Source organism: Typopeltis vanoorti, chromosome 15, assembly GCF_054136105.1.
Source record: "Typopeltis vanoorti isolate ZY-2024b chromosome 15, IOZ_Tvanoo_1.0, whole genome shotgun sequence".
Lineage (NCBI taxonomy): Eukaryota > Metazoa > Arthropoda > Arachnida > Uropygi > Thelyphonidae > Typopeltis > Typopeltis vanoorti.
In genome coordinates, this window is record NC_143563.1 from 88,459,990 (window position 1) to 88,478,140 (window position 18,151).

Here is an 18,151-nt window from a genome sequence, read left to right on the forward strand (position 1 = left end):
TCAGCTGAAAAAGCACTATTTCTGGTCTCCGGAAAAGGGGGAAACCAGGTTATATACCTTCCAGCCAACCCACCCACATGTACAGCGTATAAATGTACTACAGGATTATAGCCTATCATAGGCAGAATTCAAGAAAACAGTATCACTAGGAAAAATGTTAGAACTAGATTTTGTATCTGGAGAGGGATGAATAAGAATCTGTTAGCAGAGGCAGCATGAAAGCATTGTTAGTGAATGAGTTTAATATGCAAGGAATGTTGGAATAAGTTAGAGGGACCTCTCACAATGAGTCTTCATGCTCTTTGGTTTTGAATATATATATATATATATTTTTTTTTTTTTCAACAACAAATGGTTGGTCCAAAACCAAAAGTTTGCTTATCAACAAGTTTTAATTCAGATCCTAAATACTAAACTTTCATTAAATTCCATCTTGCTAGAAAGAAGAATTATTACTATCATTTGGTCAAATTCTGCAAATGAACAAGGAAAATAAGAAAGTTTTAACCAAAATAAAAATGAAAGGAAAAATTTCAGTGTACATCCTAGATTTCATCTTCAGAATGAAGCTATTGCTTTGTAATATTTTGCAATTTTTAGCTAAATTTTGCTGATGTAAATGGTTCAGATGAATTAAAACTGAAATGGCTCAATACTTTTTTTAAGGATTATGAATGTCAAGTTGCAAAAAAATTAGACCAGTCAGAGACAAGGAATAACATGAAAAAACAAACCTTAAGAAAGTGAAGCAATTTAGCAGAAAAAATATAGAATATAATTCTGTATAAAATCAGAAAAATTTAAGATCATCAAGTATCTGTTTTATGGGAGCAGCAGCTCCTGTGTTTTGAGTGTTTCCAAAACACAAGTTGTTTGTTTTAAAAAATGTATGATATTAGTTAGAAATTGTATTAGAAGTGTGGTGTTAATTAGTTTAAGTTAATTTTGTCCTTAAATATAAGTTATTTTGTATGGTAAGATACATAGCATAGCACATGGCACTGATGTGCAGTAGAATAAGGGTGTCCAAAACATCACTGTTCAAGGAATTCAAAATAAGAGAGAGCATATCTGAAGGCCCAGATGCAATGCAATGTCTGTGTAATGTACTCATTACTATGAATGACCTTTAGTTCAAAAGTGATGTCAAAAGGTGCATAGGGTCTGGAGATTGAAGTGGCAGAATAACAGGGAATATGCATGAAAATTTATGTGAGAGTGTAATGGAAGCTAGGGTTGATTTTGTGTGTGTGTGTGTGTGTGTGTGTGTGTGTGTGTGTGTGTGTGTGTGTGTGTGTGTGTGTGTGTGAGTGAGAGAGAGAGAGAGAGAGAGAGAGAGTAAAAGTGACGATCAAAAGAATAGCAGCATGAAAGATGTGAAGAATGAAGAGCTGGCCATAATGAATGAGAGCATGCCTATGTAATGCTATATACTTTTCCTTTCTCGACTAAATGAGAAAGGAAAAGTAACGAGAGAGAGAGAACCTTGCACAGTGACTCCATTATCACAGGTGTGTGTGACGAGAGAGTGATGAAATGGTGCTTCCCGGGTGCAAAGATGAGCAGTGTTATCAGAATGCAGAAGGACAAAGTGAAAAAGTTGATTGTTTTGGATGGAATAAACAATTTGAAAGGAGATAATACAGTATGAGGGAGGATATGAGAGAATTACTGAACATATCAAAAGAGAAGAGTCAGAGAGTTAAGATAGTGATAGAAGGAGGGAATGATAGCAAATGAATCAATGTGTAGATTATACAGCAGGAATGATGTGGAGTGAGTTTGATGGATGAAAGGACTTATACAAAGTGGATAGTTTGCATTTGAATGAATTGGTATTTGAAGTCTGGAAAAAAGTATTGTTGAATGAAGTGAGAATGGAGGTGCAAAATCAGGGAAACTAGAGCGGGAAAAGCTGTTGAGTGAATCCATAGTCACTAATGAGGTAAGTGAGTGTGAGAATGTGCAAAAAATGCCTAAGTTAGTATAAATTGTAAAATAGTCATGGTTAGGGGGATACTGAATTTTATGTACACTAATTGTAAGAGCATTTGGAATATAAACTAGGGGGAAATGTGAAGGATGTGTAGGTAGTATGTATCAGCAAATAAGATCAATAAGCATAGGTCAATAATTATTATGGGGGACTTCAACTATGGGAACATAAATTGGAAGGAGGAAAGAACACAAGGGAGGAAGGAAATGGCAGTTGCGCAATTACTAAATAACAATTATCTGAAGCAGCATGTGGTGGAATGTACCACTGATTTGGGAGTGCTACATCTAGTAATTACATCAGAGGATTTGTCTATAACCAAGATAACCACATTGCCACCAATCAGTGAAATTATCAGTCTTGACCTGGCAGGGGATGGCGGCTAAATAATTGGGAGTTAAATAATCAGTTAAGAGGAAGTTTATGTGGAATTCAAGGCTGATAAATATGATCTCAGCAGATTCCTTAGACCAATGTCATGGCATGAAAAACTACAAGGATTGGATGTTGACAGTGTATAGAAGGTGGTAAAAGAGTGTTTGAGAGAAGTAATAGCAAACTACATACCTAGAGTCATGAGGATAAATTGAGTGGGAGTTATATGAATGAATAGCATCATTAAGTTAAAGCTTCAACAAAAAGAAAAATTTGTGGAGGGAATTCAAAGAGAAAGGTGACCAGCAGGCACATGAGCACAAAGCACAGGCCAGTATGGTAAGAAAGACAAAATCAAGTATGAGAGGAAATTAGTGGTGCTGACCAAAGATAATTCTTAAGTATTTCAGTTTGGGGCAAGTAACAGGAAGTATAAGTTATACTTCCTGTCAAAAGGAAGTATACTTCCTGTCACCTAGGTTGAATTACTAGGTGAACACTTTGCAAGGGTATATCATCCAGGTGGTATTACAGTAATTATATTACAGTAACGAGAGGGGCAATGACTAACACAAAAACAGGGACAGATGAACTGGAGGTACATAGCATATTACAGGATCTTGATCTGAATACAGCTATAGGATTAGATGGTATGCCAGTCGAGTGTTACGAGAAGGTGCTAGGGAATTGCAGTGCCTTTGATCACATACTTTAATTTAAGTCTTAGCTCTGAGTCAGTCCTAAGAGTGGAAAATAGTTCCACTATATAAAGGAGGTTATATAGTTTCCCCTTTATATAGTGGAACTAATATAAAGGGGAAACAAATTACTGACTGATCAGCATTTCAGGAGTGGTTTAGGTTACTGGAGAAGTTGGTTATGGGAAAAATACAGGAATCACTAGGCAGAAATGTCATACTGTATGGGATGGGTGGGTGGGGAACATGGTTTTTGAAGGAAAGGTCATGCCTCAGTAACTTATTAACTTTTTATAAAACAATGACAACTGAGTGGATAAAGGTAATGGAGACAAGGTGATACTGCTAGACTTTGCAAAGCCTTTTGACAGGATGAATATTAAGTTAGTGATGTGGATAAGAGAGTGGTTGATGGAGAGATACCAAAGCAGTCATCATCATCATCCTAGTTTATGCAAGTGTGCATAATACAAAAAATATGCACTTAATAATACTCATGAATACAGTTTATTAAATGCAGATTTAATAAATTTGCATTTAATAAATCCAGCTAGCACTATTATGCACCAGCTGGAAATATCCGATGTTGCCTGAATCTTACCTTCAGAAAGAATTTTACTTATATATTTCCAAAACTATTTTCCTGTCCTTCATCTGTGTTCATTAATTGGTTTGCAGAGAGCAACAGCACTAAACACAGGTAATGGTTCACCAGCTGACTTGTTAGTTGTTTCTATGAGAAGTCTTTGCTGGCTTTCTTCAACAATAACAGTATTAGGAACGTGATCTTGCAATGTATCTCCTAAGATGATCGAAAATGTCATTTCAATGTTAGTGATGATATTAACTACATGCTGAGTAGTGATGTTCCATGTCAGGGAACAACATGTAAATATGGCTCGACAAGTAGCTTTGTAGTGATGAGTTTGAATTTCCATATATTAGTTAGGCTTTTATGGAATTGAAGAACTTTGTGCTTTCTTTGCATTATATACAGTATTGTATTGGTGTAGGAATCAAGGTACTACAAATATTTTATTTTAAGTGTGGTTGTTTAGCTTAATGTTCGTTCCGTTTTATTTTTATCTGGCATATAAATAAAACTGGCATATAAACCCAGGACTAGAAATCACAATTATGAGAGTTCAGAGAAAAATTAGGAGGGTTATCAGACAGCATTAGTTAAAGAATCATTGAAAACTGAGATATTTGAAAGTAACTTGACATCTTGAGCTGGTCACTCAAGGATGGGGGGAAAATGTTAGTAAAACTACTGTTCAACATCAGAACATCAGGAATAAAGACCCAAAGGAAAATAATATCTGAGTGGACTAATGAAAATAGTAATACCAAAATGTAAGATCTGACATTAATTTCTTGATAGGAAGTTTTAATAATGCAGACTTGATTATATATTACATAATGCTTATACATGTAATAATATTATAGTATCCTGCACACCTCTTGAGAGCGCATATCTAGTAAATGATGATGATCACAGCATAAGTAAAATAAGTAATGACATTCAAATCTGGAAATCAAAAACAACAACAAATTGGAAGAAAATTCAAAAGAAAAAGCAAGTTTAGTACTAAATAAAAATGTTGATGGTATATTTATATATTTTAAGTTCATACAAACATTAACTAATGTGCTTGTTGGTTCTTTCACTTACATGTCCCAGTCCTCTGCATGCAACATATAAAGCAAATAAGTGACGATCAATTCCCTTGCCATTCATTGCATCTCGGTACATCACTTGATGTTTCCTTGCAGCACGATGTAAGAGCTGAATTTTTTCTTCTTTACTTATGTTATTGATTACCATTGCCCTGTAAGTATAAACATGTCACAATATATATATATCAAGGGTGAATATTCCAGGTATGCTAGGTGTGCGGTGCTCATCCACGAAATATCAGTATCACCCATATTATATTTCTGCATTTATTCCAGAATTCCCCAATTGTTTACAGAATTAAAATTGAACACAATATACTAATGCTTCATTGTCTTCTTCAGGAGGGTAATAAAGCATTATTGCTTCATGAAGAGGGCACTTCTGGCCGCGTAAACATTGCGTCACATTTGCGTTAATAGCCCGGGTGTGCTTTCGAAATCATACACCTTTGTGCCCTTTGAAAATATGTAAAGAGGGCGCAGCAGGTCAAATTCTTAGCGTTGTAGTATTTTTAAACTGCTGAGAAGGCGTGGCTAGGTGAGCTAAAATTTTGAGCTCACTCAGCACCTAGCATCTGTGATTGGTTATTGTGTCAACCAATCCAACTGACCATTGTCACTTGTCATTAGTTGAGTGCTTTTCGTATATGTATGTATATTACAAACAGTTGTTATGCATGTTTTCAGGAAATGAAAATTTGAAAGTGGATGTTAGGAGAAAAATGCTAATTGTTTTTTCTTTTGCTTGTGCAGTATAGCATCTGCTGAGGTTGGAAAGTTTTTTTTAACGGTATATAGAGACATTTTTATTCTAGTCTTCAGAAACAACAGACTATTCCTGAATAAAAATGAATATTCTGTGTAATAAGACATTGTTGATCTACAACAAAATACCAGCATATGTGAGATTGATAAGACAGAAGAACCGCTTATACTTAAAAAAAAACACACTAATGAATTTAGGATTCTCGAAAGTGTAGATAATTCCAATAATGATCAGATGTTATGTATACTGAGTCTCAGTAAACAAAATAAAATTCTTGGAAAACAGATCGAAATATACACAAACCAGAGAAATACACATAACATGTGCAACAAATTTTACAACATGATTTGCTGCTCCATCAAACCATATTTATTCCTGCAATACTCTCTCTCTCTCTTCAAAAGTAGTTTTTTTTTTTAAATTATGCCATTAAATTCACTTATTCATGTTTAGAATTTATAGGATCGTGCTATTTGCTCTACCCAGCAACTTATAGGACACAAATATCACAAATGATAGTTATTAATTATTCGTTTACCATTAATGAAAGTGTTTCTACTCACTTATTCTTTCCTATTCTCACATGTCTTATAAATGATGGTTCACATATTTTCATCTTTGAGTATTTCAAATATACCAACCAAATATAGCATTCTCCTTCATTGTTGTTTTCTAATAAATCCTAAAACACATTGTTTCCCCCACTCTATGCAGAAGTGTTCAAAGTTATCCTGCAGTTAATTGCATTGGACCAATTAAGATGAATGCTGATGTGCTATGCCCTCTCAAAACTTTCATACATCGATAAAATGCAATCACACAGTCATGGACGTCCGCGCGGGGGGGGGAAGGAACAGGTTTTATTGCTGCAATAAAACCCATGTTTTATTGCAGCAATAAAACATGTGTTCCTGTTTTTGGAATGTTCTTTTCTGTTCACAACAGAGACCAGTTCGTTTGCCCTCTGTGTCTAATGAGTCACTGAGTGAAGTGTGAATTGTAAATTTATAATAAACAAATTTAAACAGACAAATACATTTTTAAAAGGTAAGTGTATGTAATTTAATATTATTTTACTTGTTAGTTTTATGATTTTTTTGCTTTTAAACTGAAATAATTTAATTTAGGATTAATTAATTAGTTGATTTTTAATAAAATATGCCAGTCAATTTTTTTTATATATAAAATTATGCTAAAAACTATTAATTGTGAATACCTTTTTTTTCCCCCAAGAATTAAAGATCATTAAAATCGATGCAAAATGAAAATAATGTATTTATAGTTTACATCAACAAATAATTACATCAAAAAAAAAAGCTAAAAGACGTTTATTGATGTACCGAATTTGCCAGCGTATAAGGCGCACCGGCCCATAAGACGCACCCCCTTTTTTTTGTACACATTTTTAGGAAAAAAACTTTATTACTGAATATTATAATGAATTTTCAGTATTTCAAATATAAAGTAATAAGTAAGTCTACTTTCAACAAATACCTAATCTAACTAGGAAAGAGTACCCACCTTTTAATCTTCTTCGTGAAAATCCAGAAATTCATATCCAGAACTAAATGAAGAGACACTTGAAACCTCTTCTAAATCAGAATCTGAGTCCTCATACAACAAATTGTCCTCTGTACCATCCAGTGCATTACTAATGCCACACTTCTTAAATGATTTAACCACTGTCTCAGTTTTCACAGCATCCCATGAAGCGTTGACCCACTCACAAACTTGCGAAATGCTAGGCCTCTTCCTTTTTCCTAATGGCATAACATCAAAATTTGAAGACTGCATCCAGCTGTTCCACTTCTCCTTCATAAATCCCCTAAATGGTTTATTAATACAGACATCTAAAGGTTGAAGCTGACTAGTTAGACCTCCTGGAACTACAGCTAATTGAGTTTTCAATTCCTTGAATTTATTTTTAACATTTTCTGTTCTGTGAGAATGAAACATCCCATACTAACAGGACAGGCTTCTTCAACAGTCCGCCAGGGCACCTAGACCAAATTTTATCTATCCATAACTTCATTCCTCCTCCATCCATCCAGCCTTTATCATGAACATGTACAAACACTCCTTTAAGCAGTTTTGCTTTGGGTAGCATCTTCCTTTTAAAAATCAATAGTGGCCACAATTTTGTCCCATCAGTACAGCAGGATAAAACAACAGTGTAGTGAGTTTTTTTTTGGAATCTACAGTTTTTTGAGGGCACATCAAAAGTCAGCCGAACCTCATCCACGTTTCCTGTTTGCGCATTTTCAAAACTTTCTTGTTCCCTTGCGTTAATGACGAATTGATAAAATTCAATAATTTTTTCTTCATATTCAGCTGGCATCTTTTGTTATATTTTTGTATTAGTCTGCATACATAGCTGATTTCTCTTCATGAATCTTGAACACCATGATGTGGATGCAGTAAAGTTGGCGATCCCTCTGTCAGTGGCTATCGCTTTCGCTTGATGAATAATCATTTTTGTAGATACTGCAAGTCCCGCTTTTCTGTGGTCTAAAATCCAAGTATTCAGTTCTGCCTCAAGTTCTGACCATTTTGCAGTTCTACTTCGTAGGTTATGTTTACTGTGAGTTTGCTTTTTTTAGATCCTCTTCTGGATTCCGCCAAGTTCTTATCATTTTCTCAGTTGGGGGTGGCCCAAAATGCCTCTCTGCAGCCTGTTTCTATGTTCTTTAGCATACGCAATCACACGTAGATTATATGCAATATTGTAGCAATGCCGATTTTTCAGCCATAATTTGACAAGAAAATTAGAGAAAATTTAATGGCAGCAATTTATCACCGCTCACAACAACCGCGACAACAATTGGAAAGTTTAAATGAACTTTCTAAACACACAGCTGTGATTGTCGATGACAGAACATGTGCACCCATTGAACTCTACGTAACTGGAATGCTCTCACACACCGCAAGGAAGCAAGAAAGAAATCGCGTAACTCGGAATAGAGAAAATTTCCAGAAATGAAAGTAATAAAAACTGAGTATCAGCATATAAGACACACCCTGTTTTTCAGACCTATTTTGAAAGAAAAAAAATTGTGTCTTATACGCCAGCAAATACAGTAATTATTTAATTAAATCAATAATTATAAAAATTTATTGATTTTTCTGCAGGTGCATGCCCATGCATAAGGTCAAACTGACATGAAATTTGTAGAGCGGGTTGCATAACCCGCACGACAGCACACACATCCAACCAAAATGAGCGAGACGTCACTGATAATATATATATATGTATTCATGAGCATTGACTCATTTAGTCTGCATACATAGCTGATTTCTCTTCATGAATCTTGAACACCATGATGTGGATCATGGTGTTCAAGGTATGGTGATCACTATTAATCATGGTGATCACTATTAATAATAGTTGTGTTTTTTATCATTAAAGCTTTTAATTAACTCTCAGTTTTTTAGTCATTAAATATCTTTCTAAATATATATATATATATATATATATATATGTTAAAGATACCAAGCTATTTTAAACCTGGTTTTACTCCATTTCCCAAGTAAGCAAACAGACAAATAAGTCAAGTTTGCGCCTGCACTTAATGCAAGTCTAGCTGACCCTACAGGTAGTGCAAGACCAAGGTAACTCATGGTAAAAGTAGAATAAGCTCCGATCACTAATCTTAATATTTACCCATAATGCAAAGCACATCTCCTAGAGGAGATGTATGATGCTTTGTATTAAAGGCAAGGGGGGCCACTACCCAGACCGGTTTTGACCTTTATTGAGGTCTCATCAGTGGGAGCCAGGCCAGAAATATCAAGATTTTAGTAATACAGAGCTTATAAGTATTTTACCAGAACAAGTTACCATAAGGTGTTTTAACCTTATTAAATAAAATTTTTGGAGGAGATATAAATGTAGAAAGCATTTTACCTTGGGTATAATAAATGTTAAAGATACCAAGCTATTTTAAACCTGGTTTTACTCCATTTCCCAAGTAAGCAAACAGACAAATAAGTCAAGTTTGCGCCTGCACGTAATGCAAGTCTAGCTGACCCTACAGCTAGTGCAAGACCAAGGTAACTCATGGTAAAAGTAGAATAAGCTCTGATCACTAATCTTAATATTTACCCATAAGGTGCAAACTTGACTTATTTGTCTGTTTGCTTACTTGGGAAATGGAGTAAAACCAGGTTTAAAATAGCTTGGTATCTTTAACATTTATTATACCCAAGGTAAAATACTTTCTACATTTATATCTCCTCCTGAGATTTTTATTTAATAAGGTTAAAACACCTTATGGTAACTTGTTCTGGTAAAATACTTATAAGCTCTGTATTACTAAAATCTTGATATTTCTAGCCTGGCTCCCACTGATGAGACCTCAATAAAGGTCGAAACCGGTCTGGGTAGTGGCCCCTTGCCTTTAATACAAAGCATCATACATCTCCTCCAGGAGATGTGCTTTGCATTATGGGTAAATATTAAGATTAGTGATCGGAGCTTATTCTACTTTTACCATGAGCAGGATACTTCATATGCTATGACACTTCACATACAATGACAGGATACTTCATATGCTCCAGGATGTGGAAGAGGATGGAATTTGTCCTTAGGTGAGCAGATCAGGGTTGCTTATTTGAAGTGTTGTTTGAACATGGTGTGAAGATTATATTTCTTTATTACTTTAGATATCCTTTCAGATATACATGCAAAATATGAGATAGGAATAATGAAGATTTGTTCATGTTTGAGGAAGGAAAGGTAGGAGAGCATGTAGTATTTTACCTATTTTGTAGAAGCCCAATGTCCAAAAAAATGAGAAGAAAGTCATCGAGTCCTGCAGCAATAGCTGCATCTTCCTTTTGGTAGAAAGGCTTATATGTTAGCTATTCATAACTATTATTTTTCAGGAAATGACAACATATACTGAATATGAATTATAATTATTAATTAATATTAATATTTTTATTAATAATAGTTATGTTAAGAGCTACATCACAAGAACAAACAGCTCTGGATCTACAAATTAGGAATTTTGAAAATTCCATGCTGCAAGGCCAGATGATGTGCTCGCTTATGTAGGTATCTTCCAGCATATGTTGGCTTTCTGTAAACGAAAAAAGACTACCGACTAGTATGACAAGAAAGGGCAGACAGTTTTTAATTATTTTTCTAATGATACTTACTAATGAGGCACACAATGAGAAGGTGAGAATTGGATGTTAGGTCAGAATCCCCAGTTGATTTCATTCCTTAATACATACAAGATCTCTTATTAACACTAATACACAAAATACCAGTTTTAAACTGCACAAACAGTGTAGATCACATATGGGCAACTCCGGGCCAGCAGGCCAGATCCGGCCCTAATCTATTTCAGCAAAGTTTGTCTGATTCATGGTGGGAGAAAACATGGTGTTCTACTAACTCACATTAAGCTGACGTCATATGACTTCTGCAAAACACACTATGTTTTCTCCAACCAAGGTCTCTTTCTCACTTTGACTAGCGGCATGTGTGAATGTGTTACAACATGTCAGTTTGGTACTTGCGTTGGTGTTGTGCTTTGTTCAGTGCCTGCATTGATGGCATGTTCTGTTCGGTGCCTGGGTTTATGTTGTGTTCTGTTCAGAGCCTGTGGTGTAGAAGACAGTTTTGTTTGAGAGTTCTGAATATCGCTGATAAATTTGTGACTATGTCAGGGATTATTGAAAAAAAAAAAAAAAAAGAAAAGTAGATGCAGATTTAAAAGTAGTTGTCAATTTCAAGACAACTGAATAAAGGTTTGCCTGTATTTTTGCTGTGCAACGAATCCGTATCAATCAACAAAGAATACAACTTGAAGAGACACTTTAATTCGAGACATGCGGATCACCCAAAAATTGATGGACAACTACGAAAAGATGAAATACAGAAGTTGAAGAAGAACTTCAAGAATTTGCTGTTGGATACCCAGCAGCAAATGTTCAACAAGCAAAGAATGCAGCACCACAGCATTGTCAAAGCCAGCTTTGTGGTAAGTGAAAAAATCACTAAGCATTCTGAGTCATTTGATGAAGGAGAATTTATCAAAGAATGTCTGCTGGATGTTGCAAGTATAATATGTCCTGAAAAGAAAAAAGATTTCGAGAATATTCGTTTGTCGAGACGTACTGTTGTGTGACGAATAGAAATTACGGCTGATGATATCAAAAAAAGTTTAAAAGAGAAGATTGCTAGATTGGAAGCATTTTCAATTGCTTTGGATGACAGCATCAATTCCTCCGATATAACACAACTAGCAATATTTATTCGAGGAGTTGATGCGGATTTCAACATCACAGAAGAATTATTGGCGCTTCGTCTGTTAAAAGGAACAACTACCGGTGAAGATATATTTGAAACAGTCAACACAGTCTTCGAGAGATTTGGGCTTAAATGGAGTTCACTATCTGGCATATGCACTGATGGAGCCCCTGCAATGGTTGGTGCACAGAAGGGATTTATTGGAATAGTTCATGAAAGAGCAATGGAACTATGGATCCATCTGGAAAATTTAATACAGTTTCACTACATTATCCCCAACAAAATCTGTGTGCAAAATCAATTAAATTCACAAATGTTGTGGAAGTTGTAGTAGCCAGTATTAACTTTATTAAGTCAGGTGCACTTAATCACCGCCAATTTAAGGAGTATTTGGCAGACCTATTTTCAGATTATAAAGATGTGTCTTATTATTGTGAAGTTTAATGTTGTGTATATTTGTGCTTATCATAAACAGCAAGAGTTCTTTATTCAGTTAATTTTCGAGGCGGGTTGCATAGCTATTTCAAATTTCCTTACCTTACAAAATCTGCACTTTCAGTGGTACAGGAACGTACAGTTTCTGTTCTTCCGCACAAGTACATTCTAGTCATAGAAGCTTCATATGTCTGAACAAAGGTATGGTATTTTTTATAATATGCCAGTTGTAATCCAAGCTGAATGAAAGCATCAGGAGAGACCTATATATAAATGAAAATTTAGAAAATAATTTTTGTTACTTATATAACTTGCAGTTATATATGTTATTGTGATTTCACAAATAAGTACTATATTTGTTGAAAGTTTTCACTTGGTTATATTATATTATAAATTAAAGATACCAAAAAATTATATACTTGGTTTCATCCATTATCCTAGTGTAAGCAAACAAAGTATGCACCTGATGGTTGTTTGCTTACACTTGGATAAAAACTTTATTGACTATGTTATTGTTGATAGTAATATCTTCATGCTGTTTCAGGATAAGAGTGTACATAGGATTTGAAACTGGAAGTAACCATCACTTAGTGTTAAGCAGAACAAAAATGAACACTGAAAAGAACAGCAAGAAAGAAAGTTTTAAAAACAATTTTAAGTTGAGCAGCTTGTGCCAGTAAACTGCAGACTCAAATATACAAACATTTTGAAGAAAAAATGAAACAGTGCAAAAACAAGAACCAGACCAAGGTGTCTCAGTGGCAAACTCTGAAGAAAACATTCATTGATTCAGCTAGGGAGATATGTGGCAAAGTTGAATGCAATGTATGAATGGTTGAATGCAAAATGAGGACCAAATTGGATATGAAAAAATAAAGAAGCAGTTCTGGAAAAGAAGAAAGTATACTGTAAGTTCCTAGCAGTAAGTCGGATGATGCTATTAAAGGATAAAGAGAAACTGTAACAGCTAAGCTAGGTGCAAAAGTAGCTAAACAAAAGGCATGGAAAGATTTCAATAAGAATATAGATGGCAAATGTTCTGGAGGCTATTCAAAAGATGAAAAGGTGATGTAAAAATGGAAGATAAGGATATTCTAGATATCTAGAGTAATTACTCTGAAAGACTGTTAAACGAAATAAACAAACTGAGAAAATTCCCATGTTACTCCTCTAAGTAAATATTATTTTTATGGCTATTTAGCCTATTTCTGTTTAGGAGTACCCCTTTTTTAGAAGTCACTGGCTTTTTACTCAGGAGTACTTATCAATACTTGAGGTAGAAAAAGCCATCAAAAACTTGAAATTTGGAAAGGTAGCTGGAGTAGGTGATATTCGAACAGAAATGCTTAAATATGAAGGCATTAAAGGAATTATGCACTAAACTGCATAATTCAAAAGGAACTGAAATGCTTAAATATGGAGGCATTAAAGGTTTGTAGTGGCTAAACTGCATAATTCAAAAGGCCTGTTTAGAAAGTCAAATTCCAAATTATTGGAGAACGAAGTTCCCATTTATAAAAAAGGAAATAAAGCTGAATTATAGAGGAATCTCTCTACTAACTGTTCCAGGTAAGATTTATGCAAACATCCTTAAAAAGAGGTTGGGAAAACTTGTGGAAGAGAAACTTCAAAAAGAACAACCTAGGTTCAGGCCAAACACAGGTTGTCAAGATAATGTTTTCGCTTCATGACAAACAGATGACAAATCATGGGAATATGACAAGGATCTCAAGTATTGATAAGTACTCAGGAGTACTTATCAATACTTGAGGTAGAAAAAGCCATCAAAAACTTGAAATTTGGAAAGGTAGCTGGAGTAGGTGATATTCGAACAGAAATGCTTAAATATGAAGGCATTAAAGGAATTATGCACTAAACTGCATAATTCAAAAGGAACTGAAATGCTTAAATATGGAGGCATTAAAGGTTTGTAGTGGCTAAACTGCATAATTCAAAAGGCCTGTTTAGAAAGTCAAATTCCAAATTATTGGAGAACGAAGTTCCCATTTATAAAAAAGGAAATAAAGCTGAATTATAGAGGAATCTCTCTACTAACTGTTCCAGGTAAGATTTATGCAAACATCCTTAAAAAGAGGTTGGGAAAACTTGTGGAAGAGAAACTTCAAAAAGAACAACCTAGGTTCAGGCCAAACACAGGTTGTCAAGATAATGTTTTCGCTTCATGACAAACAGATGACAAATCATGGGAATATGACAAGGATCTGTACTTAAAATTTGAAGATCTGGAAAAGACATAAGACAAGGAACCAAGGCCTTACTCACACTTCTATCTTTCATAATTTTTGTCAGGTTTAAAAGAGATTTCTTTCCCATGAATATCCTTCTTTTAATTTCATCTTCACATTTAAAATCATTTTTGATTTTGGACCCCAGTAAATCATAACTTGAAACAATCTCTATTTTATCTCCCTCTATATAAATTCATCTACAATACCAGAAGGCATTACTTTTATTTTGCTGATGCTTAAATTAAGCCTGGCTTTGTTATGTTCTGTCTTAACCAATAGAATCAACCATTCCAGATCTTCTTTAGTTTCTACTATGAGGGTTGCATCAGCTTAAATTATAGGTATCATTTCTGAGAAAATTCCCATGTCACTCCTCTAAGTAAATATTATTTTTATGGCTATTTAGCCTATTTTTGTTTAGGAGTACCCCATTTTTAGAAGTCACTGGCTTTTTACTCGAATTTTAGGGCATGACTGATGTTTTATATGGACAGATATACGAAGAATATATAAGATGAAAAAAAACGGACATACTTTTGTAGAATGTTGTTGACTGTCTTCTTTTTCAGCAGCATCTCGGTGTATGGCGATATACATTCAACTGCTGTTGAAGGAAGGAAGTATGACTGAACGGAAGGGGATCCGAAAAAGTGGGGTTTGAGGGATGTGGGAGAATTATTGGTGAGGCACAATGTGAACTTTTTTTGAAAAACCGAGTTTTTGTTTTATTTTTAAAAGTTATCAAAGGTGAGCAGAGAATATTTTGGGATGGAGGTGAAAATATAAATTTTTGGGGAAGGAGAAGGATATTATGGGATAAGATCAGGGGTGTGAGCCATTTCGACAGTGAGTCGTCATCGGCACTCGTGGGGGAAGTGGACATTATGTCATGCTGGCTTAGTGTTTTGGCTTAATGTTCTTTGGTGCATCTGTGTTGTATTCTGTTGGTAAGAGTCGTGACCTTTTTATCTTATGGAGCTTCCAACTCTTGGAAATTATGTACGATCAGTGGACATTTATTGAGTTTTTGTCACATTTTATGGCTATCATTTCCAATATTCTAAGCATTGTTTCGTTTTCCTGTATGTTTACTATTATGTCCTTGTTGATTTGTGGGGGTGTGTTTCTGTTCGAGGGCATAGACAGCTAAAGGACAGAATACAAAATACAAGAAAAATAGAAATAGCTGTCCATGCCCTTGAACAGAAACATATTCCACAAATCGACAAGGCCATAATTGGCCTTGTTGATTTGTGGCCACTGTTACCAGGTTAATCTTTCATAGTCATTCATCCTCTTACTTGCCACATAACGAAAGAATTCTTTGCGATTTCCTTTGGTTTGCTTGGCTAAATTCTTCTTATAATCTGAGTTTGCCTTCCTTGCTATGCTGATCATCTTTTTTGTCCAAGCCTCATACTGTTTATGAGGGCTCTCAATGCCCTCCACCTTAGTTTGCTTCTATTATAGCATGGTAGGAGACTTACAATCTTCACCTTCTCAATGCTTCACTTTTGCCTCTTCTTCAATATGAGGATAATCTTCTTGAATGGTAGGCAATATCAGTTAGAGTGGACATGTGGACAAATATAACAATGGGGAACTGGACAATGAGACTTATTTGTACCTGTGACCCCACAGAAGGTTCGACAAAGGAAGAAATGAAGGTCCTCTGAGACATTAGAGAAAACAACTGACACAGGAGAAAAGGAAAGTTGGACCTTGTTGGAGATCTAAACAGCAGAGAAGGAAATCATTATCAGACTGAAATTGTTTGAGAAAATTTGGAGAAAACAGCAAAGCTAATAATAATGGTACATATCTGCTAGAATTCTGTTCATGACATGAATTAGTTATTACTAACAACATGTTTCAACATAAAAGTTAGCACAAATTCACATGGAGAAAAGATTCAAGAAGTAAGAAAAGTCCCACTGCTATGTTATGATTGAAAGTAATGCTTTCCCAATGGTTTTGGACACAAGAGTGTGCAGAGGATTTAAAATTAGAAGTGATCACCATTTAGTCTTGAGCAGAGTAAAACTAAATTATTAAATTATTATTATTAAAACCCGAAAATATGACTTCTGCATTACTTCTACCTTAGTATTCTCTGGCTCCCACTGAAGAGACCTCAATAAAGGTTGACACCGGTCTGGGTAGTGACCCTTCCCATAATGCATAGTATTAAACATGTCCGCAAGGAGATGTGCTTTGCATTATGGGATACTAAGGCAAGTGATGTGAAATCATTAGCTTCTTTACACGAGTTTCCCCAGTTCTGAAAATATTTCAGGTGCAAACTTGTCTGCTTACACTTGGATAAAGGATTAAACCAAGAATACAATTTCTTGGTATCTTTAATTTATAGAGACAGTGAAGGAAAAGAAGAAAGCATATTGAAAGTTCCTAATAAATAAGTCAGTTTGTGCTCTTAGAGAATACAGAACCAAATGTAAGAAAGCGAATCAGTGTGTAAAACTAGTTATAGAAAGACTTTAATAAGAACATAGAAAATAATATTAGGAAGGTGGCAAAATATTCTGGAGGATATTGAAAACACTTAGAAATGGAGGAAAGAGTACTGTAAAAAAAGAATCAGATATGATCAAGGCGCCATAAAAATTGCAGATAAAGATATCCTTTATGTATGGAGTAATTACTTTGAAAGAATGCTAAATGAAACAACAGTGAAATGTGGCAGCTGGAGTGGATGATATTTGGCTAGAAATGCTCAAGTGTGGAGGTATAAAAGCTTTACAGTGGCTGCACTGCATAATTCAGAAAGTCTGGACAGATGGTCAAATTCCAGATGATTGGAGTAGAGCTCACATAGTACACATCTATATACAGGGAAATAAAATTTAATATGAATTACAGAGGTATTTCCCCACTCAGTGTTCATGGTAAGATTTATGCAAGTATACATGAGAAACAGCTAAGATGGATTGTGGAAGCTTGTGGAGACTTGGTGGAGAACAATCTGGATTCAGGCCAAATAGTGGTTGTCAGGTTCAGATTCTCAATTTTAAGACAAATAGTTGAGAAATTGTGAAATAACAAACATCTGTATTCAGGTTTTGTAGATCTGAATATAGCCTGGAAAAGGCATATGACAAGGCAAAGAGAGGAAAACTATTCAAAATTCTACAGCTTAATGGTGTAAATGGGACATTATATCAAGCAACACTTAGTCTTCATTTGAGTTGTATGTCATCAATTAGAATTGAAGGAGGTACAGGAAGATGTTGTTAAATCAGATGGGAAAAAGTATGTTGAAAGTGAAAAGGATGTTCATATTCCCTTTGTTATTCTTTATCCATATGGATCACATTATGAAGGGTAGTGGTATTAAAACTGATGTCAAAATTTCAGATGTTAATCTCATGGATATTGAAATCGACAATAGAATTAGTAAACCCAGTATGGTAGGAAGTCAGCTGAATAAATTTATATGGAATAAAAAAGAAATTGGTTGGCACACTAAATTAGCTGTATGCAAGACAGTGTTCAAAACGATTTTAACTTATGGATCTGAGAGCTGAGATAGAAATAAAACAATTGATCATGACTGGAGACCACAGATGGTTTCTGGAGACTGCTGATTATATTCAAATTTTTTTCTCTGGTATCTGTCTTATCGTAAAAACATGATAAGATTCTTTTAAGGTCTGGTGCAAGGCTTATACACTA

At 34.8% G+C, this 18,151-nt stretch overlaps 1 protein-coding gene across 1 annotated transcript in view; it reads right to left on the reverse strand.

Annotated features, from left to right (window-relative positions):
* Positions 1 to 18,151, reverse strand: part of LOC150098958 (carnitine O-palmitoyltransferase 1, muscle isoform-like) — an 87,612-nt gene that overhangs the window by 37,506 nt on the left and 31,955 nt on the right. Inside the window, exons 3-4 of the mRNA XM_090405415.1 lie at positions 12,312 to 12,472; positions 4,745 to 4,901 (exon numbers count right to left, since the gene is read on the reverse strand). Coding sequence (XP_090261541.1) covers positions 4,745 to 4,901; positions 12,312 to 12,472 — 318 coding nt within the window. The remainder of the gene's footprint in view (positions 1 to 4,744; positions 4,902 to 12,311; positions 12,473 to 18,151) is intronic.